This window comes from Cetorhinus maximus, chromosome 6 (assembly GCF_964194155.1).
Source record: "Cetorhinus maximus chromosome 6, sCetMax3.hap1.1, whole genome shotgun sequence".
NCBI classification, from domain to species: Eukaryota; Metazoa; Chordata; class Chondrichthyes; order Lamniformes; family Cetorhinidae; genus Cetorhinus; species Cetorhinus maximus.
In genome coordinates this window covers 98,630,413-98,649,583 of record NC_135884.1, presented here as the reverse complement: position 1 = coordinate 98,649,583, position 19,171 = coordinate 98,630,413, and the positions used below count along the sequence as shown (strand labels likewise).

General features: G+C 44.1%; 1 protein-coding gene across 3 annotated transcripts in view; it reads right to left on the bottom strand.

The window, feature by feature from the left end:
• LOC144681968 (pleckstrin homology domain-containing family G member 4B-like) overlaps positions 1-19,171 on the bottom strand; it is a 338,637-nt gene that overhangs the window by 102,612 nt on the left and 216,854 nt on the right. For all 3 annotated transcript variants that reach the window (XM_078544151.1, XM_078544149.1, XM_078544150.1), the window contains exon 11: positions 3,327-3,465. In XM_078544151.1, coding sequence (XP_078400277.1) covers positions 3,327-3,465 — 139 coding nt within the window. The remainder of the gene's footprint in view (positions 1-3,326; positions 3,466-19,171) is intronic.

Sequence of the window (19,171 nt, the reverse complement as noted above, 5' to 3'; positions counted from 1 at the left end):
TGGTTCAGAATAATGCCAACAGAGTGGGTTCGATTCCCATTCTGGCTGAGGTGCTTGGGGCCTGCCTCCTTGTCCCGCCCCTAAGTGTGGAAAGGCAATGGCAAACCACCATTGAAAAAAACTGCTTAGGAAAACAGCTCAGGATGAAGCATCAGCAGACAATGAGCCAGAGACCTCCCTTCAAGCAGAGTACTCACACAAATTTAAAATAATAAAAGGTAAATTTAGGATGAAGTTCAGGGAGTTGTTTATCACACAAGAAGTAACTTAGACACGAAACGGACCCGAGTAGTGGAAGCAAAAATCCTGGATTTTTTAAAGAATCAATGGGATACTGAAATGGAAGAACTTTTGGGTCTTTCTGTATGGAGTCCTTCATACATGGGTTATCTTGTGAATTATTTAAAAACACAAATATCTCACTTGCAAATTTGTGTTTTTTTTGCTACTGCTGGTGCAAACTGCACCAGTGCACTGATTTGCTCTCTAGCTTATTAGAATGTCAGGCTGACATGCAGGAAGCCAACCGAATGGAGCAATTCTGGGTGTAAAGTTCAAATTAAAGGGATGTGCACATTTAACAGAGCTTGCCTATATATGGGGATAAATACTAATGACAGCTTTATGAAGGTTATATCTGCATCCCTTATCTTTAGGAAGCGAGTATCTGGCCTATGCCATGGAATTGGGCAAGATGGGAGCGAGTAGTAGTTCTACTAGGAATAAGGATGCCATAAGTGGAGGAGAGGAATGGTTAAGCAGATCAACAGCTGCAGAAGTTTTATGGTGAAAGGAAAGCCAAAGGTTAGGCACTTGAGAGATTTTTTTTTACTTTATTTACAGGACGTGAGCATTGCTGGCTAGGCCAGTATTTATTGCCCCTCCCTAATTGCCCTTGAGAAGGTGGTGGTGAGCTGCCTTCTTGAACCGCTGCAGTCCATGTGGTGTAGGTACGCCCATAGCGCATTTAAGGAGGGAGTTCCAGGATTTTGACCTAGCAACAGTGAAGGAACGGCAATATAGTTCCAAGTCAGGATGGTGAGTGGCTTGGAGGGGAACTTCCAGTTGGTGGTGTTCCCATGTGTCTGCTGCCTTTGTCCTTCTAGATGGTAACGGTCGTGGCTTTGGAAGGTGCTGTCTAGGCAGCTTTGTTGAGTTCCTGCAGGCATCTAGTACATAGAATACAGTGCTGCCACTCTTCGTCGGTGGTAGAGGCAGTGAATGTTTGTGCAAGGGGTGCCAATCAAGAGGATTGCTTTGTCCTGGGTGGTGTTGAGCTTCTTGAGTGTTGTTGGAGCTGCACTCATCCAGGCAAGTGAGGAGTATTCCATCACACTCCTGACTTGTGCCTTGTGGATGGCAGACAGGCTTTGGGGAGTCAGGAGATGAGTTACTCGCCATAGAATTCCGAGCCTCTGACCTGCTCTTGCAGCCACAGTATTTATATGGCTAGTCCAGTTCAGTTTCTGGTCAATGGTAATCCCTCAGGATGTTGATAGTGGGGAATTCAGCGATGATAATGCCATTGATTGTCAAGGAGTAATGGTTAGATTCTCTCTTGTTGGAGATAGTCATTGTCTGGCACTTGTGTGCACGAATGTTACTTGTCACTTGTCACCCCAAGCCTGGATATTGTCCAGGCCTTGCTGCATTTGGACATTGGCTGCTTCAGTATCTGAGGAGTTGTGAATGGTGCTGAACATTTCTGACCTTATGATGTAAGGAAAGTAATTGATGAAGCAGCTGAAGATGTTGGGGCCGAGGACACTGCCCTGGGGAACTCCTGCAGTAATGTCCTGGAACTGAGATGATTGACCTCCAACCACCACAACCATCTTCCTTTGTGCTAGGTATGACTCTATTCAGTGGACAGTTTTCCCCTTGATTCCCATTGACTCCAGTTTTGCTAGGGCTCCTTGATGCCACAATCAGTCAAATGCTGCCTTGATGTCAAGGGCGGTCACTCTCATCTCACCTCTGGAGTTCAGTTCTTTTGTCCATGTCTGGACAAAGGCTGTAATGAGATCGGTTGCGAATGAGTTCTCAGAAATTTTTTCCATGGATAGGGGGCAGAAGAAATTGGGATTGGAAGGAGGCAGGAGAATGATAATAGAGGCAACAACTATTTTCTGAAGACTTGATTAAACAAAATCCATTCAGCAGACATACACTTAATGGCAGGATGTGACATGTGGAGTTTCCCAGGGCCTCAATCTTTCACTTATTAAGGACTTGGATGAAGGAATAGAGTGGTACTTCTAAATTTACAGATGACAAGAAATTAGGAGGAATATTTAGTAGCGCAGATGGGGGCAGGAAGTTGCAAAGGAACATAGGTGAATTAAGTGAGTGGGCGAAGCTATGGCAAATGGAATGAAGTGTGATCAAGCATGAGGTTATCCACTTTGGAACTAAGAATGATACATTTAGAAAATGCTCTGATTTGAGAAACTAGGAACTACAGAGAACAGAGCTTTAGATGTCTGTGCACACAAATCATTCAAAGTTAGTAAATGGATACAAAAACAAAAAGAAAAGCTAACGGAATCACGGCCCTTATCTCAAGAGGAGTGGAATACAATCGGGAAGAAGTTACGCTGCAGCTCTATGGAGCTTTGGTCAGACCCCAACTTGGTTATTATGTTCAGTTTTGCACACAGCACCTCAGGAAGGATATATTGGTCTTGAAGCAGTGCAGACTATCTAGAATGATACTGGGGTTTAGAGGGTTAAACAATTTGGCTTGTTTTTCAATGAATATAGAAGGTGGAGGTGAGAACTGATTGAGGTGTCTAATATGTTAAAAGGGAATTAAAGTAAAATTGGAAAAACTATTTCCTCTGGTAAACAAATCAACAACATATGATGTTTATATAGCATAAGAAAGCATCCCAAGGTGCTTCACAGGAACATAATAGAACAAAAACAAAGAGAAATGATATTAAAATTAGAGTCAGGTAATTAAGAAGCAAAATCAGAATGCACTTTTTCCAGACAAAGTGTATAAATCTGGAACTTTCTTTCTAAAATGTTATCATTGCTAGTGCAATTGGAGCTTTCAAGGCCAAGGGAGGTAGAATTTTGTTAGGGATATGCAGCAGAAGCAGGCAGATGGAGTTGAGATACAGATCAACCATGATCTAGTTCAATGGTACAGCAGGCTCAAGGGGCTGAATGGCTCACTGCTATTCCTAATGTCTGTTAGACCAACGTCTTGATATAGCAAAAACTTTTGCCAGGTCACTTCAACATATCAAGACTCCTTTGTGAATTGACCATGAATTCATGTGAATCACATTCTTTCAATTGCTGCGCTAATCTCTTACCTCCTTAAACTCTTTTTCATGTGTTTTGAACTCCTTCAGAAACTCTAGTTCTTGAATGCATTTATTCGATAACATAACCAGCTGATGGATTCCCTCATCCACTTTGTTATATAATTCTGTGACAGTTTCCATTGTATCTCTGCAAGAAAACAATAATAACAATCAGCATTAAATTGGTCATTTTCCCTGGAGGAAAGAACAATTTGTCTCTTCCTCCCAGTTCAGTTTCTTACAGTAACTCTTTTTCTCTGTCTTTCTACTTGTATTGCACTATCTTTCTCTATGGGGGTGTTGCTCATTTCTCTTTTGGGCCAAATTCTTGAAGGCTGATGGAGGCAGGACCAGAGTTAGGCAGACCTGGAACTTCCTGGCTGCATGGTTCCACCCCTGACCCATATTCCAAAAGGCCAGATTGAGGCATGGAACTCACCCTCAAGCAACGTGTAGCCAATATAGGGTCCCTCTCCATCACCAACTGGAATTTTCTATTTGGCAGGTGGGCCCCCTGCAGTGGCTGAAACCACATGGCAGCAGACCGGGGGTTGGGGGGGGGTGCGGAGAGAAGAGGGCAATGCTTCAATGGGCTTTTCAAACATCTCCCTGCCCATACTGCAATGACCACAGCTGCATCCACAGGCCACTTTTTGTTTTTTTTTAGAAAGCATTCAGAGACCGTCTTAAGGTGGAGTCGCTCTTTCTCCTACATGTTCCCCTCCTACGTTGGGGCTGCGTTGGGGTTGTTTCATTGCTGGAGGACCTCCTTTTAAGAATATAAGAACTAGGAGCAGGAGTAGGCAATTCAGCCCCTCGAGCCTGCCCCGCCATTCAATACGATCATGACTGATCTCATTTCGGCCTCAACTCCAATTTCCCACCCTCTCCCCATAACCTTTCAACCCATTACTAATTAAAAATCTGTCTATAAGACTATAAGCCCTTCAGCCTTGGAAGTGCCCTGTTGTCCTTAATTGGGAAGCAGCACACCCCTTGGCCATTAATTGGCCCATCACTGAAAAATCGTTTTGGGGGTCTAGTACTTCTAATGTGGCACGGGATCAAGGCACACAAGATCTCCCGACATTGAAGGAAAATTCAGCAGTGTGTGTCTGACTGTTTTGCTCATTAACTTCACTGCTCCCCAGAAGTCTTTTCTTCCCTCTGTCTCCTGCCTGTACTGCATATTTCCCAATGCCTCTAAATGGCTCTCACAGTTGCTTTACTGGTGTACTCAATTTTCCATGTCTTAGCTCAGTGTATGTTGCGAGATGGCAGCAGTTCAGTGATGGGTACAAGAATCAAGTGAAGAAAGGTTATACAATATCTGATGCAACATATGGTGGTGCTAGCTGGTGGCTGAGGCCTGAAGAGAGAGATGGACCTGAACCCTCAGGCTATTCCCTTTGGTTAGAGAAAGCAGGAGACTTGGAGTGAATGGGCGTTCTGGGTTTTGGAATTGAGCGGGTGACGAGAGGCTAGGCAGCACGAGAGTATGGTCAACCCAGAGACTATAAGCACTTGGGAGATCAGGATTGTATACTGAAACATTCTCGGGGAAGGCTGAGATCTAGTGGCAAGATCCAGGCCCAGGAGGGGGAAAAAGCATTCAAGGACGTAGATGTGCCACAATCAGAGGTCCCAAAACAGGCCTTGAGAGCCACTGCTCTAATGCTTGCAGGGCATGCTAAGAAGAAATAGTAGGCAAGTCTCATATCAATAATTGAAGCTTCAAGTGGATAGTGTAAAGAAAGCCTGAAACCATAGAAAAATAGACCGGTTTAATAGTGTGGAATAATTAAAGTTATGAGCAACTTTAATAAATTGCTCCCATCCCAAAAATGACTAAACAGTTTAAATTTACTTTTAGGGGTTTATAAGAGTGCATAACCAAGATTTCCACTCAAATTTGTTAATCTCCCTCTCCCCACCATTGCCCCCACAACATGAATGTAATTAGTTGCTTCTGTGATAGTTGACTGCTATTCATTAGCTTCTCTTTTATCTGAAGATTTGGTGATTTTATTTGGGCAAAAACTTTCATGAAGCCACCTAATGAAGTGATTTTGTTCTTATGCATAAAAAATGGAATAGTCCAAAATATAATTTATTCCCTGGGCACAATCAAATGCTTCTATTATAGGAAGATCCTAATGCTAATCAAACTATTGCATTCCAAGAAGGGAATTACACCACTGACATCAGTGGAATAAAGTATCAGAACTGGTTTTCCAGCATTCGCCTTGTTAAAAATGGCATTTGCATGTGTAGCAATGGTCAAGTAAGAGAAGGAACTTGTTTTTTCAGGATCACACGCATCATCCTGTTGCTGAAGTCAAGGGTGCTCATGAGAGTTTGCTGCCCCAGTTCTCCTGTCACAGAAGAGCCTGGAGAATGCTTTAAAAAATGTATCCACAAACTACTCTCCAAGGAACCTTTGACCTAAAGGAATGCATCAATTCAAAACAGCACAGCAGACAAAGAGTGGTGTTAGTTGGTGACTGAAGTCACACTAAAACATCCTTTGCATAGAATGACAATCTATAATGTCAGCAAGTATCTGTTATCCTGGAGTCAGGGAATCCTAATTTTTGATACCAACCCCATAAATGTACCAGGGGGCCTCCTTAAGTGAGTTTGTGCAGCTAGTCGTGTAGGCCAGGAAGATCCTAGGTTCTACTGACAATCTTTGTTGAGGATGTCAGGGAATTGGATAAGTGTCTAAAGAGGAAAAAAATGCAGGACTATGGGGAAGGAGCAGGAGAATGGGACTAGCAAGTTTCTCTTGCTGGAACAGGCACAAAAGGGCCTCCTTCTGTGCTGTAATCATTCTAGGATACACTGAACTATTTAAACTAGTTGACAAAAAGACACTTATTAGCCATAAAATTTCCTACTTAACAAAGTGACTAAATTTCAAAAAGTACTTCATTGGCTGTACAGTGCTTTGAGACATCCAGTAGTTGTGAAAAGCGCTATATATATATACATATATAAAAGTCTTTCCCCCTTTTTATCCTTTCAATCCTGGCTAGGGTATACTTCATGGAAAATTGGAAGAGGGGAAAAGGAACATAAAGCAATAACACACCAAGAACTATGAAACAAAGGATTATTATTTTTTTCGGGCAACCCAATCCATATTACCTAAATAAAGCTTTATTTGTTTCGAAGGCTTAGAATTATTCAAGTCAATCTAGTTACTTAAAGATTTCTACCATTAAAGTTTTAATTAAACCTTTAGATCACAGGGTGTGTCTCAGGACATATAAATGAACAATTATAAATAAACGATTTAAAATATCTTTCTAACAAGGAATAAATCACTTCTGTAGATGACACACTGTTAGCAGGTTGCAGAGATTTTTTTACTGAGTGATGTTCTCATATATTTCATCTTTGGGAGAAACTCAAAAGAAACGTTTGTATTCATTTCAATCAATTGCAGTAAAATGCACTGAAGTATATTGTTTAATAAGGCGTTTTAACTCACCATCAGAATATCGCATAAAAGATAAAACCTGAAAACATTTCCAATACTAGTACAGACTGAAAAGGTTGAACTTATCAAGTCCAATCATCCTAGATTCCTATTTTTAAATCTACCACGTAACATCCACATAGTCTGACATTGTTAACTTCTTGAAGTACGTACATTTAAAGTAGCCAATCTACACACTATAATGATTATCCTTCATGCTCAACTTTACATGACTCATGAACTGCAGTCTCCAGTGTGCAAGTCACGTGTGAATCTCTAATCAGCTGTGGCAAAGTGCTTATTTGTAGCATCTTTCCTGGAAAGCCTCCCATGGTTCAAAATATAGGTATTAATAAGCATGAGTCATAAGCTGAGAGAAAGTGTGACACTCAAAATTTGCTTGGTAGGCATGATAAATGTATAATTTCTATTACAGGTGTTTTGAAAATAATTTTTTTTCACATTTGTTCTCTTGTGCCTACTGACCAGCAGTTCATTTCTTAAAATGTGTCCTGAACAGCTGTGATCATCATTTACTTCTTCACAGATACTACTCCAGACATCTGGGCTCCGATCATATTTCTGCTGTGGCGTCTCCTTTCAGCTCATGTAGATTCAGAATGGCCAACAGCTGTCACTACAGGCCATGCTGCAGCTTACAATAGCTCCTAAGTTTATCTCAGTGTTTGCTGTCTAAGATCCTTTACAGGCACTGTTTGTGAACGCATCTCACAACAGTGACAATCAAATACTATTGTAAGCGGATGGCCACTCTGCAAAGTAAAAATACTACACTTCACACTAGAACACGAGGCTCATTTACAGCTTTTATCCAACACTTTCTTTTACAGTCTAATTCCAAATTATTAAGATAATATGCTAGCTGGAAGGAGAAAAAAGACCTGCTTTCCCTGCCATTTACATAAAACTATTTGTTGCAGGAATGGAACTAATAATGTCCTTAGTGAGAAAAGGGTTATTTTCAAGCTGTAACTAATATTTATTTAGCAGCTTTAATTCTGAAAGAAATGTACCAGTTGATCTCAAAAATAACACAAAGTAGCAAAATACTAATCAGCAGGAGGCAAAGTTTGGCTTGAATATAAAACAGTAGCAATTGATTAAGAACTTGACTTGTTTATTTTTCTCATCCTTTTTGCAACTCTTTCCAACCCACTAAACCAGACTGGTTCAGGAAGTCATGGATGGCTCCTCACTGTTTTCAACTCAAACAGCTGAAATTATGTGCCTGTCATAGGTTTTCCCTTAAACAGATGCCTTGCTCAGCAACATGCTGGAACAAACTTAACCTTCATTGAATTGAATTTGACTGTAGTAGCAATCATATTGAAATGTTTTCCAACTTCACTATCAAATAAGTACTTTTAAGTGGAACTTCACAGTTCTGTAAAAGAATGATACATACATATTTACTCCGCAGAACAGTATGAAAGTTACCTTCCTCACTCTTGCTATTACTATTTTTGTTAAAATTCAGTTAGTAGGCCTGTAGACAGGAATCCTAAATTAGAGGATGGTATACAACAACTTGCATTTATATATTTAACACGGTAAAATGTTCAAAGGAATCTCACAGGGTTATCAAAATTTGATAATTGGGAGGTTCGCTTGTGCCACGTTAGCTACATAGAAATGGGGAAGATTATAGGGTGATCTAAGTGAGGCGTTTAAGATGATTAAAGGATTTGTTTGATAAGGTAGATGGAGAGAAGCTATTTCCTCAGTGAAAAAGTCAAGCAACAGAGTATAACCTGCGAATTAGAACTAAGCAATTCAGCAGTGATGTCAGGAATCACTTCACACAAAGGGTAACAGAAATTTGGAACACTCTCCCCAAAAAAGCTGTCGAGGTTTTTTTACATTTCAAAACTAATACAGATGGATCTAGAACTTCTGATCTCTGGATGGTCGTACCAAGATGCGCGAGGGACCCCTCAGAAGTCCCCATACACTGACTAAGTGGAATTTGTCCAGGCAGTTTGGACTTCCAATGGGCAATTCCCCTGCGTCTGGAACCCTCTAAAACTCTGAGTCGGAAACATCGGATGATTCCGACTCACTCACCAGAATAGTTAACGTAAACATTTTTAAAAATAAAATCATACCTTCAAGATAAAGTCAGCAGCGCATGAGAATCTCATCGCATCCGGTTCACGTTTGTTTAAAGGTGGCAGCATCAATCTGCTTTGTGCAATTGTGTGTAAGGTCAATGATTTTCCTTGTTTAATTCGACAGCCCAAGGGAGGGGAGGAGGAGAATGGCAGCTTGTATGGAGGCTCAGGACCGGCAAGGGTGAGTCAGTGGTGTGGTGAGGAGTGGGAGGGGTGGTGTAGAGTGGGGTCAGGATTAGGAAGAATGTAGTGAGAAGGGCCTGGCGTCCTGGATGTGGTGGGGACACTCAGTCAGTCATGGTAAGAAAATGAGAGGTCTAAAGGGCATTGTCAGTACTGTCCAAATGTGGGTCCATCTCAGGGCGTTGGCTGGCAGAGTCCTTATTGGACTTTGACTTATCTCCGCTGAGAGTGATCACAGACAATGTCCTTAACAATGCATAGAAGGGAGGGCCAGCTGAGCCTGCAAGTTCAGCCATGTCACACAGAGTGGTAAGTAGTGGATACTACCATGAGCATTCAATAAAGAGTGAACAAAAAAAACATTGATTGGAGAGGTTGGGACCGTTTTCCTTGGAGAAAAGAAGGCTGGGAGGAGACCTGGTAGAGGTATTCAAGGTCCTTAGGGTAATGGACAGGGTAAATAGTGAGAAACTGTTCCCACTCAAGAGCACGTCAAGAACCAGAGGGCACCACAGAAGGAATAAAACAGTAAAAACTGTGAAATCAGAATACTGGTCTGAACTGGTCTTGTATACCTTAAGATGGAACACCAGTAAAAGTGGGAAGTAAGAGTACTGATCTGAACTGTTTTTTTCAAAATAATGGACAAAAGGAGTATAAGTAATGTGAAGAAAAAAAATTTTCACCCAGAGGGTGGTTGGAGTCTGGAACGAACTTCCTGAAAGGGTGGTGGAGGCAGGTTCGATTGAAGTATTCAAAAGGGAATTGGATTCCTATCTGAAAAGGATGCGCAAGGTAATGGGGATAAGGCAGGGGAGTGGGATTAGGTAGAATGCTCTTTCAGTGAGCCAGTGCAGATTCAATGGTCGAATGGCTTCCTTCTGCACTGTAAAGATTCTGTGATTCTGTTTCTTGCACAATAACAGAATGTCCCTAACTCCCCTGTAATCTTCAATGCATGCCAACCATGTGGAATGCCAGTACATTGTACATTTAGATCTTGGACTAAGCTAGTTTCAACAAATAACGATGATGCACGCATGAATAAAGTGAAACCAATGTAATGTGAAATATTTACAAGTAAAATTTAATTTTGAAAAACACCCATGACACCTTGGTGCTCTCAATAATTATGTTAATGGCAATTGAGTTGGGCAGAAAAGTTGTTGCCATAATGCAGAGCCTCCCTGTTTGGCCAGGAGGATCTTTCATAGTTCATCCATAGCTACAGCATTGTCAGCTGACGTCGGGTGCAACCACTGAAAAGCATCCCCTGCCACAGACTTGCACATGTTTCCCATGCATGCCGTCAACACTTTAAATTTCAATTGCAATCGTGTGGGAATGGGCAAAAAGCAAGAGAGGAGAGTGGCACACACATCAAGTTCCATCGTCAGGAACTGCACGCTGTTAACAAAATCCATCCCCACCCTCATCAAAGCCTTTCATAATTTTAAAGACCTCCATTAGGTCACCCTCAGCCTTCTTTTTTTCAAAAGAGAAACCAAGCCTGTCAATGCTTTCTTGAAATGTAGGTTCACAGGCTTTCTAACTTAGCAATAGCATTAAGAAAGATTACAATTGGGAAAAAAATGAAGTTGAAAGCACCAACATTTCTTTTGCTGTGCATTTACTTTTCACAGGTAAGTTTAAGTTTCCTAAAGCACAGCCATTTTAAGTTATTGCTTCACAGGTTCCCTTAAATTTCAAAGCTCATCAATTGAAAAGATGGATAATGATTTTTTTAATGAGTTACTCCAAGTTCTTTTTCTTATATCTTCCTCATAGCCTGAATTTTATGTTCCAAGGTTGGGCGTGCGCCTGACCCAAACACGTGTGAAACTCCACGACATGACGTCGGGCGTGCATCCCAAAGTCATTGCACACGCAAGCAATATTGAGGCCAGTGAGCACACACAAGAGTTGGAGCCGCACCCGCCGACAATTAAAGGGCCAATTAAGGCCATTAAAAAGCCAGCTGTACTCGACTTTACATTGCCCATGCGATTTCGCACTCGACGCATGGGCAGGCACAAATTGTCATCCAAGGGCGGGATAAAAAGGGTCTGGAGCATTGCCACTGTGAGTAGAGAGGAGTTTAGGAGATAGTTTGCTGCTGGTTGCTTAGTGAAACTTGACAGCTTTTTCTCTGTTTTGAGCTTCAGTCTTTGCATTGCTGGATTTCATTTCAGGACCCATTGGTGTCTCCAAGGTACCTGGATGTTTTATACCATGTGGGCCCTTTCAGTCACCAGACAGCCTTCTGTTTCTCTGGTAATGGGATTGTGTACTCCATTGGTGGCACCTCCTCTGAGGAGAAGGAGAGGGGCAGAAGGGAGAGGAGGCCAGGTGTCCATAGGCAGCGTCCAAGGGAGCGACCTGTGGGAGGAGAGGTGCAGGCACAGGAGGCGCAGGGCGAGAATGGAGTCCAAGGCAGAAGGGGCCGTAGAAGACGCCACTATCCGGCTGCCAGAGCGTACAGACAGCGATGCAGCTACCTCAACATGTCAGAGGTGCAGTACAAAAGGAAGCTCCACTTCTCCAGGGAGACTGTGACCTCCATATGTTAGATGATTGGGCCAGAGATCATATCCAACTGTGTGGGTGGCCACCCCATGCCAGTGGATCTTAAAGTCACAGTGGCCCTCAACTTCTATTCCTCCAGCTCTTCCCAGGGGTCAATGGGGGAATCTCTGTGGACTGTCCCAATCAGCTGTCCACAGTTGTGTCAAGCTGGAGACTGATGCTCTGTTCAGGCAGGTCATGACATTTATTAATTTCAGGACTGAAGAGGCCAGCCAGGCTGAGCGAGCCAGAGGCTTCGCTGCAATTACTGGGTTTCACCACATCCAGGGTGCCATCGACTGCACATGTGGCCTTCAAGGAGGCAATGGGTGAGCCGGGTGTCTTCGTCAACAGCAAGGGCTTCCACTCCACAAACATCCAGATAGTTTGTGACCACAAGGCGCAGATTCTGCAAGTCTGTGCAAGGTATCCTGGAAGCTCCCATGACGCAGACATCCTCCAACATTCACAGGTGCCAAGGCCGTTCATGACTCCAACTTGGCTAGATGAATGGCTACTGGGTGACAAGGGCTATCCATTGAAAAGATGGCTTATGACACCCTTCTGGCACCCAAGAACAGACCCGAGCAGAATTATAATAGAAGTCATGCCTCCACAAGGGCGGTGATTGAGAGGACCATAGGTCTACTGAAGATGAGATTCAGGTGCCTGGACCATTCAGGGGGGGCACTACAATACCCTCCAGAGCGTGTGCCTCTGATAGTCGTTGCATACTACGCTCTCCACAAACTGGCTCTGGCAATGGGGGACCCATTGGAGGAAGAGGATCTTGAGGCAGCTCCACAGGCCATAACTGATGACTCCAGTGGTGAGTCAGAAGAGGAGCCCGGGGAACAACAGAGTGAGGATGTGGAAACAGGCCTCTGGAACCTTCAGGGAGGCAGGGACACCAGGGAGGCCTTGATTCAATGCTTCTTCGGCTAGGCTGCCAAGGCACCTCTTTCACCTCAAGCCAGGGGTGCCGCCTCCTTACCAGATGTTTGAAATGGCCCATTCCATTGAACAAAAAATCCACTCAGTAATTGTGCAATAAAATTTAGAGTCCAGCATGACATACTGGCATGCCCAGCACCTACAAAACAAGTGAAGCATACTCAGGCCATTAGCACAAAAGAAAAAATTATATTACGTAGATACTCGCAGAAAATGAACATAACAATATAAGGTCACACCAGTAAACAAATTAACAAAACATGGCAGAACAGAAAATCACCCGTGAACAGTCCCTCTTGTGCTCACGGTGCCTTAAGCTTACGTTGGCGAGTGCTGTGTCTTGGCGAACCCCGCCTTGCTGGCAGTGCCTTTGGAGGCAGCCTGCTGACTGTGCTGTCCTGTTGGCCTTGATGACCTTGGCAGTCGTCTCCTAACCAGTGGAGCTTATGCAGGCCCTGCCTGGGAGGGAAAGTTCAGTGCCACGGCTGGGTACTCCTCAGTCATCAGGGCATCATCAGATGCCATGGTCACTCGCAGAGGGGCGGAGGAGCTGCAGCTGTCACCCAGAGCGCCCTGAGACAAGCCTGCAGAGACGATATGCAGCTCGTGCGCCAACGTGAGGTCGGTCTGGACCTCCCTGGTCGCCATTGATGGTCAGGACAGTGATACGAGGTGCCTCATCCCATCTCTCACACTGGCAGTGACCTCCTGTAGTGTTGCCTGAGCGAGGGCTTGCAGCTCCAAGCACAACCCCAGGAACCCCGATTCTGTTCCTGGAGTTGCCTCTCCATAAGAATCATCACTCTCTCAATGGAGAGGGCAGTGCGCTTGGTGCTGAGAGTCAACACAGTACTCATGCTCCGCATGGAGTCCTCCACAACAGGGACCATGGCACGCAAACCCTCAGGATTCTCTGCCAGATCCTCCTGAGCATCCCACTGGATATCCAGCATTTGCCATCTAATGGAAGACTCCAGAGGCTCGTCATCTGCCTCGGACTCAGCACGGTCCTGGTCTCCAGCAGTCCTCTGACTGCCGGCGCCCTGGACACACTCTGCCTCCACCTGCTCCTCATGCGAGAGTGCCGTGCCTTCACCGCTGTGCACCGATATTGTAGCCAATAATCTAATACCCACTGAGGTGCTGGTATCTGCGTTGGTGCTTGGTGCAGGGACGGGGGGGGGGGGGGGGGGGGGGGGGTGGTTTACGCAGATGCATCTGACAGGCATTGGTCTTCTGGTGTCAAGGATGGCTCACTGGGGTCCTGCAATCATTTGCTGAATGGTAATTCTAGGAGAGAAAAACGACATGTCATTAGTATTAGTCATTACACTGTCACTGTGCATGCTAGGCGGGCTGGTGAGACAATGGAGATCTGCATCATGGTGCCATCGTCTTTCAATGAACAATGGGGGCTCCGAGTTTGAGGTTTCCATTACAGATGAGAGAACACAACAATGCTTACACACTCCGACACTCTCACATCTGTGCACTGCCTCTCCACGGCCACTGGAACGAGCTGGGCAGGGACACTCCATCTCTAAGGCATCTCTCTCATATCGTCAATATGAGCAGGTTTGGGGGCCTCTGCCTGTCCTTGACCTCTCGATGTTGTTATGGCTTCTCTTCTCCTGAATGGACAGAGGAGCACTGATTAGCCCACTCTCTACCTGCAGCACCATTGCAGCCTGGCCAACCCCACCTGAGGAGCACCTTGCAGGGCACATCTGGGTCGTGGCCCTTAACCCGCAAAGCAATCAGGACAAGCAGCCAGAGCTCATCGCCTTGGCCGGTGCCAATGCCATTGACAGTTGGCACTCAGACTCTTACGCCCCTGAGCACCAAGGTGGACGGCCAGACGTTAACACTTCTCCACACAGATCCATGCTAATTCGGTACTCATCCTTGCCGAGTGCAGCAGGTCTTCGAACCTTTTGCGGCACTGCACCCATGTGCACCACATAACATCATGGCTGCTGACCTGGGCTGTCACCTCTGCCCATGCTTTCTTGGTCAGGTGCGGTGGCCTCCTCTTGCCATCCTTGGGGATGAGGATGTCCCGTCTGGCACTGACCTCCTGTACAAGGATTCCCAGGCACTCATCTGAGAGCTGGGGGGGGAGGAGACGGGACCGAGTGCCCACAGGACTTGCCCTCCTGCCTGGCGTGCCCAGCAGTTGCAAGTGCCATTGCAGCTGAAAACAAATGTCTTGTCAAACAACTCCAAAGCTATGTGTCCCCTGGCAGCCTTCAGGGCGTTGCCTTTGCTGCTTTTAAATCCCCCACCGGGTCACCATTGGAGCTAGCGCCTGACAGGATCCTGCCCCCATCCGGCCCTTCAGACCATTAAAAAGACGCATTTCATGCTGAGCGGCCCTTAATTGGCAATCTTGACTGGGAGCGGACTATATGTCCGCTTCCAGGCCCGCCAATTGGCGTGCATGCCAAATGTGAAATCCCCTTCTTCTAACATCCTGAATCATTCACTCTGTTTCTCTGCACAGACGCTGCCGGACCTGCTGAGTTTTTCACCTTGTGCCAGCTTTTAATTTGTGCAAATGTTAACTGGCTTTTACTAGTATCCTTACTGTACCATCAGGCAGGTATACAGGTGTGATGTGCGGAAAGTTGTTGTCAGTTTGCTTTAAAGAATAAACTCACCTCAGCTCTACACTACCCAGTCAGCCAAATGAAGATTAGGAACTCCCTCAGGAAAGATTCACAATCTTTCAAGGTGGTATGGCAAGCTGATAAGGAAGTTAAAAATTCAAATGGGGTACACGATTTTGCAAATAGGGGCAGTGAATACAAAACAAGGAAATCATGCTAAACATTTACAAATCTCTGGTCAGGCATCAGCTTGAGCATTGTGTTCAATTTTGGGCACCATACTTTAGGAAGCATGTCAAGATCCTGAGGGAACACAGAGGAGATTTACCAGGATGATGCCAGGGATAAGAGAGGACTTCAGTTTTATGGAGAGGCCGGAAAGAAAAAAAGGCTTGCGTCACTATAGTGCTTTTCCTGACCACAGGACGTTTCAAAGTGTTTTACAGCCAATGAAGTACTATTTTAAAGTGTAGCCTCTGTTGCAATATAGGAAACACAGAAGCCAATTTCGACGTGAGGAATAAATATTGGTCAGGACACTGGCTTTTCTTCCAAATGGCGCTGTGGGATCTTTTATGTCTGGCTGAAAGGGCAGACAAAGCCTCGCTTTAATGTCTCACCCGAAAGACAGCATCTCTAATAGTGTAGCACTCTTTCAGTATTTCAGTGGACTGTCAGTCCTGATTTGCGCTCAAATCTTGCAGTGGGACCTGAACCATAAGGCCATAAGATGTTAGCAGCAGAAGTAGGCCATTCGGCCCATCGAGTCTGCTCCACCATTCAATGAGATCATGGCTGATCTTATAATCGTCAACTCCACTTTCCTGCCTTTTTGCCATAACCCTTGATTCCTTTACTGATTGAAAATCTGTCCATCTCAGTCTTGAATATGCTTAAGAACCCAGCCTCTACGGTAAAGAATTCCACAGATTGATTACTCTCAGAAAAGAAATTCCTCCCCATCTCTGTTTTAAATGGGCGCCTCCTTACCCCGAGAATCTGCCCTCTGGTCCTAGGCTCTCCCACAAGGGGAAACAACCTCTCAGCATGTACCCTGTCAAGCCCCCTAAGAATCTTATTTTTTTCAATAAGGTCGCCTCTCATTCTTCTAAATTCCAATGAGTACAGGCCCAACCTACTCAATCTCTTCTCATAAGAAAATCCCTCCATACCCAGGATCAACCTAGTGAACCTTCTCTGGACTGCCTCCAATGCCAGTATATCTTTCCTTAGGTAAGGGGGCCAAAATCGTTCTAGGTGTGGTCTAACTAGTGCCTAGTATAGTTTTAGCAAGACTTCCCTATTTTTATACTCCATTCCCTTTGAAATGAAGGCCAACATTCCATTTGCCTTCCCTATTACCTGTCGAACTTGTATGTTAGCTTTTTGAGATTCATGCACAAGGATTCCCAAATCCCTCTGTGCTGCAGCCTTCTGTAGTCTTTCTCCATTTAAATAGTATTCAGCTCCTCTATTCTTCCTGTCAAAGTGCATAACCTCACAGTTTCCCAAGTTATATTCCATCTGCCAAGTTTTTGCCCACTCACTTAATCTGCCTATATCTCTCTCTAGACTCCTTGTGCCATCCTCACCAGTTGCCTTCCCACCCATTTTTGTGTCATCCGCAAACTTGCCGATAGTACATTCACTTCTCTCATCTAAGTCATTAATATATTGTAAATAATTGAGGCCCCAGCACTGATGCCTGTGGCACTCCACTAGTTACAGGTTGCCATCCTGAAAATGGCCCCCTTATCCCAACTTTCTGTGTTCTATTAGTTAGCCAATCTTCTATCCATGCTAATATACTACCTCTAATGCCATGGGCTCTTATCTTATTATGTAGCCTTATGTGCAGTACCTAATCAAGTGCCTTTTAGAAATCCAAATATATTACGTCCACTGGTTCCCCTTCATCAATCCTGCTTGTTACCTCCTCAAAGAATTCTAATAAATTTGTTAGGCATGATTTCCCCTTCATGAAGCCATGCTGACTCTGCTTGATTAGATTATGTATTTCTAAACGCTCTGCTATTACATCCTTTATAATAGATTCTGACATTTTCCCAATGATAGATGTTAAGCTAACTGGTCTATAGTTACCTGTTTTTTGTCTGTCTCCCTTTTTGAATAAAGGTGTTACACTGGCTGTTTTCCAATCCTCTGGGACCTTTCCAGAATCTAAGGATTCTTGGGAGATTACTACCAGTGCATCTACTATCTCTGAATCTACTTCCTTTAATATCCTAGGAAGAAACCCATCAGGTCCAGAGGTCTTATCAGCCTTTAGCCCCATTAGTTTCCCTAGTACTTTTTCTCCAGTGATAGTTATTGTATTTATTTCCTCCCCCACTTTTGCACCTTGATTATTTAGCATTTTTGGAATGCTAATAGTATCTTCTACCGTGAAGACTGAAACAAAGTATTTATTCAACTCCTCTGCCCTTTCCCGATTCCCCATTATTATTTCCCAGCCTCATTGTCTAAGGGGCCTATGTTCACTTTGGCCTCCCTCTTCCTTTTTATACATTTAAAGAAGCTCTTACTGTTTGTTTTTATATTACTTGCTAGTTTACCCTCAAAGTTTATTTTCTCCCTCTTTATTATTTTTTTGGTCATCTTTTGTTGGTTTTTAAAACTTCCCAATCCTTTGCCTTACCACTAATCTTTGCCACATTGTATGTTTTTTATTCCAAATTGATACTGTCCTTAACTTCCTTGGCTAACCATGGTTGGTTTATCCCCTTCCTTGGATCCTTCTTCCTCACTGGGATATATCTTTGTTGAGAGTCATGAACTATTTACTTAAATGTTTGCCATTGTTCATCAACTGTCTTTTCTGCTAAACTGCTTTCCCAGTCCATTCCAGCCAACTCTGCCCTCATTCCACTGTCATTACCCTTATTTAAGTTTAGCACAGTTGTTTCCAACCCAAGTTTCTCACTCTCAAACTGAATGCTAAGTTCTACCATAGTGTGGTCACTGTTTCCCAGGGGATCCTTTACCCTGAGATCGTTTATTAAACCTGATTCATTACACATCACCAGATCCAAAATAGCCTGATTCCTGGTTGGATTCACAACATATTGTTCGAAGAAACTGTCCCGATTCCAAACTATGAATTCTTGCTCATGTCTACCTCTGCCAATCTGATTTTCCCAATCTACATGAAGATTAAAGACACCCATGATTAATGTACTGCCTCCTTTACATGCCCTCATTATCTCCTGATTTATTCTCCCTACAGTATAGCTACCATTAGAGGGCCTATAGACTACTCCCACCAGTGTCTTCTTCCCCATGATATTTCTTACCCTCGCCCATATGGATTCTACATCTTCTGATTCAAGATCCTTTTTTTGCTATCGTATTTATTCCATCTCGTACTATCAAAGCTACCTCACTACCCTTTCCTTCCTGTCTCTCCTTTCGAGAAGTCACATACCCCTGAATATTTAGTTCCCAGCTTTGATCTCCTTGTAACCACGTCTCAATAGTGGCTTTAAGATCATACCCATTAACTTCTATTTGTGCCGTTAAATCATTTATTTTGTTCCGAATACTACGTGCATTTAAGTAACGAGCCATTAGTTTTGCCTTTTTACCATTTTTCCCTATCATTACCTAAGTAGCTGCCCTGCAAGGCTGCCATGTCCTTTTGCTTTGTAAGCCTACGTATCCCCTTTCCAGAACACTCCCCCCCCCCCCCCCCCCCCCCCCCCCCCCTCTATTTAGTTTAAAGCCCTCTCTACAGCCCTAGTTATTCGGTTCACCAGGACACCGGTCCCTGCACTGGTCCCAGTACCCAAAACCTTGTGATTCAAAGTACTAGCCGCTGAGTCATGGCAGAAGCTGGGATTATTCTCTTTACAGCAGAGAAGGTTAAGGGGAGACCTAATAGGGGTATTCAAAATTATGTGGGGCTTT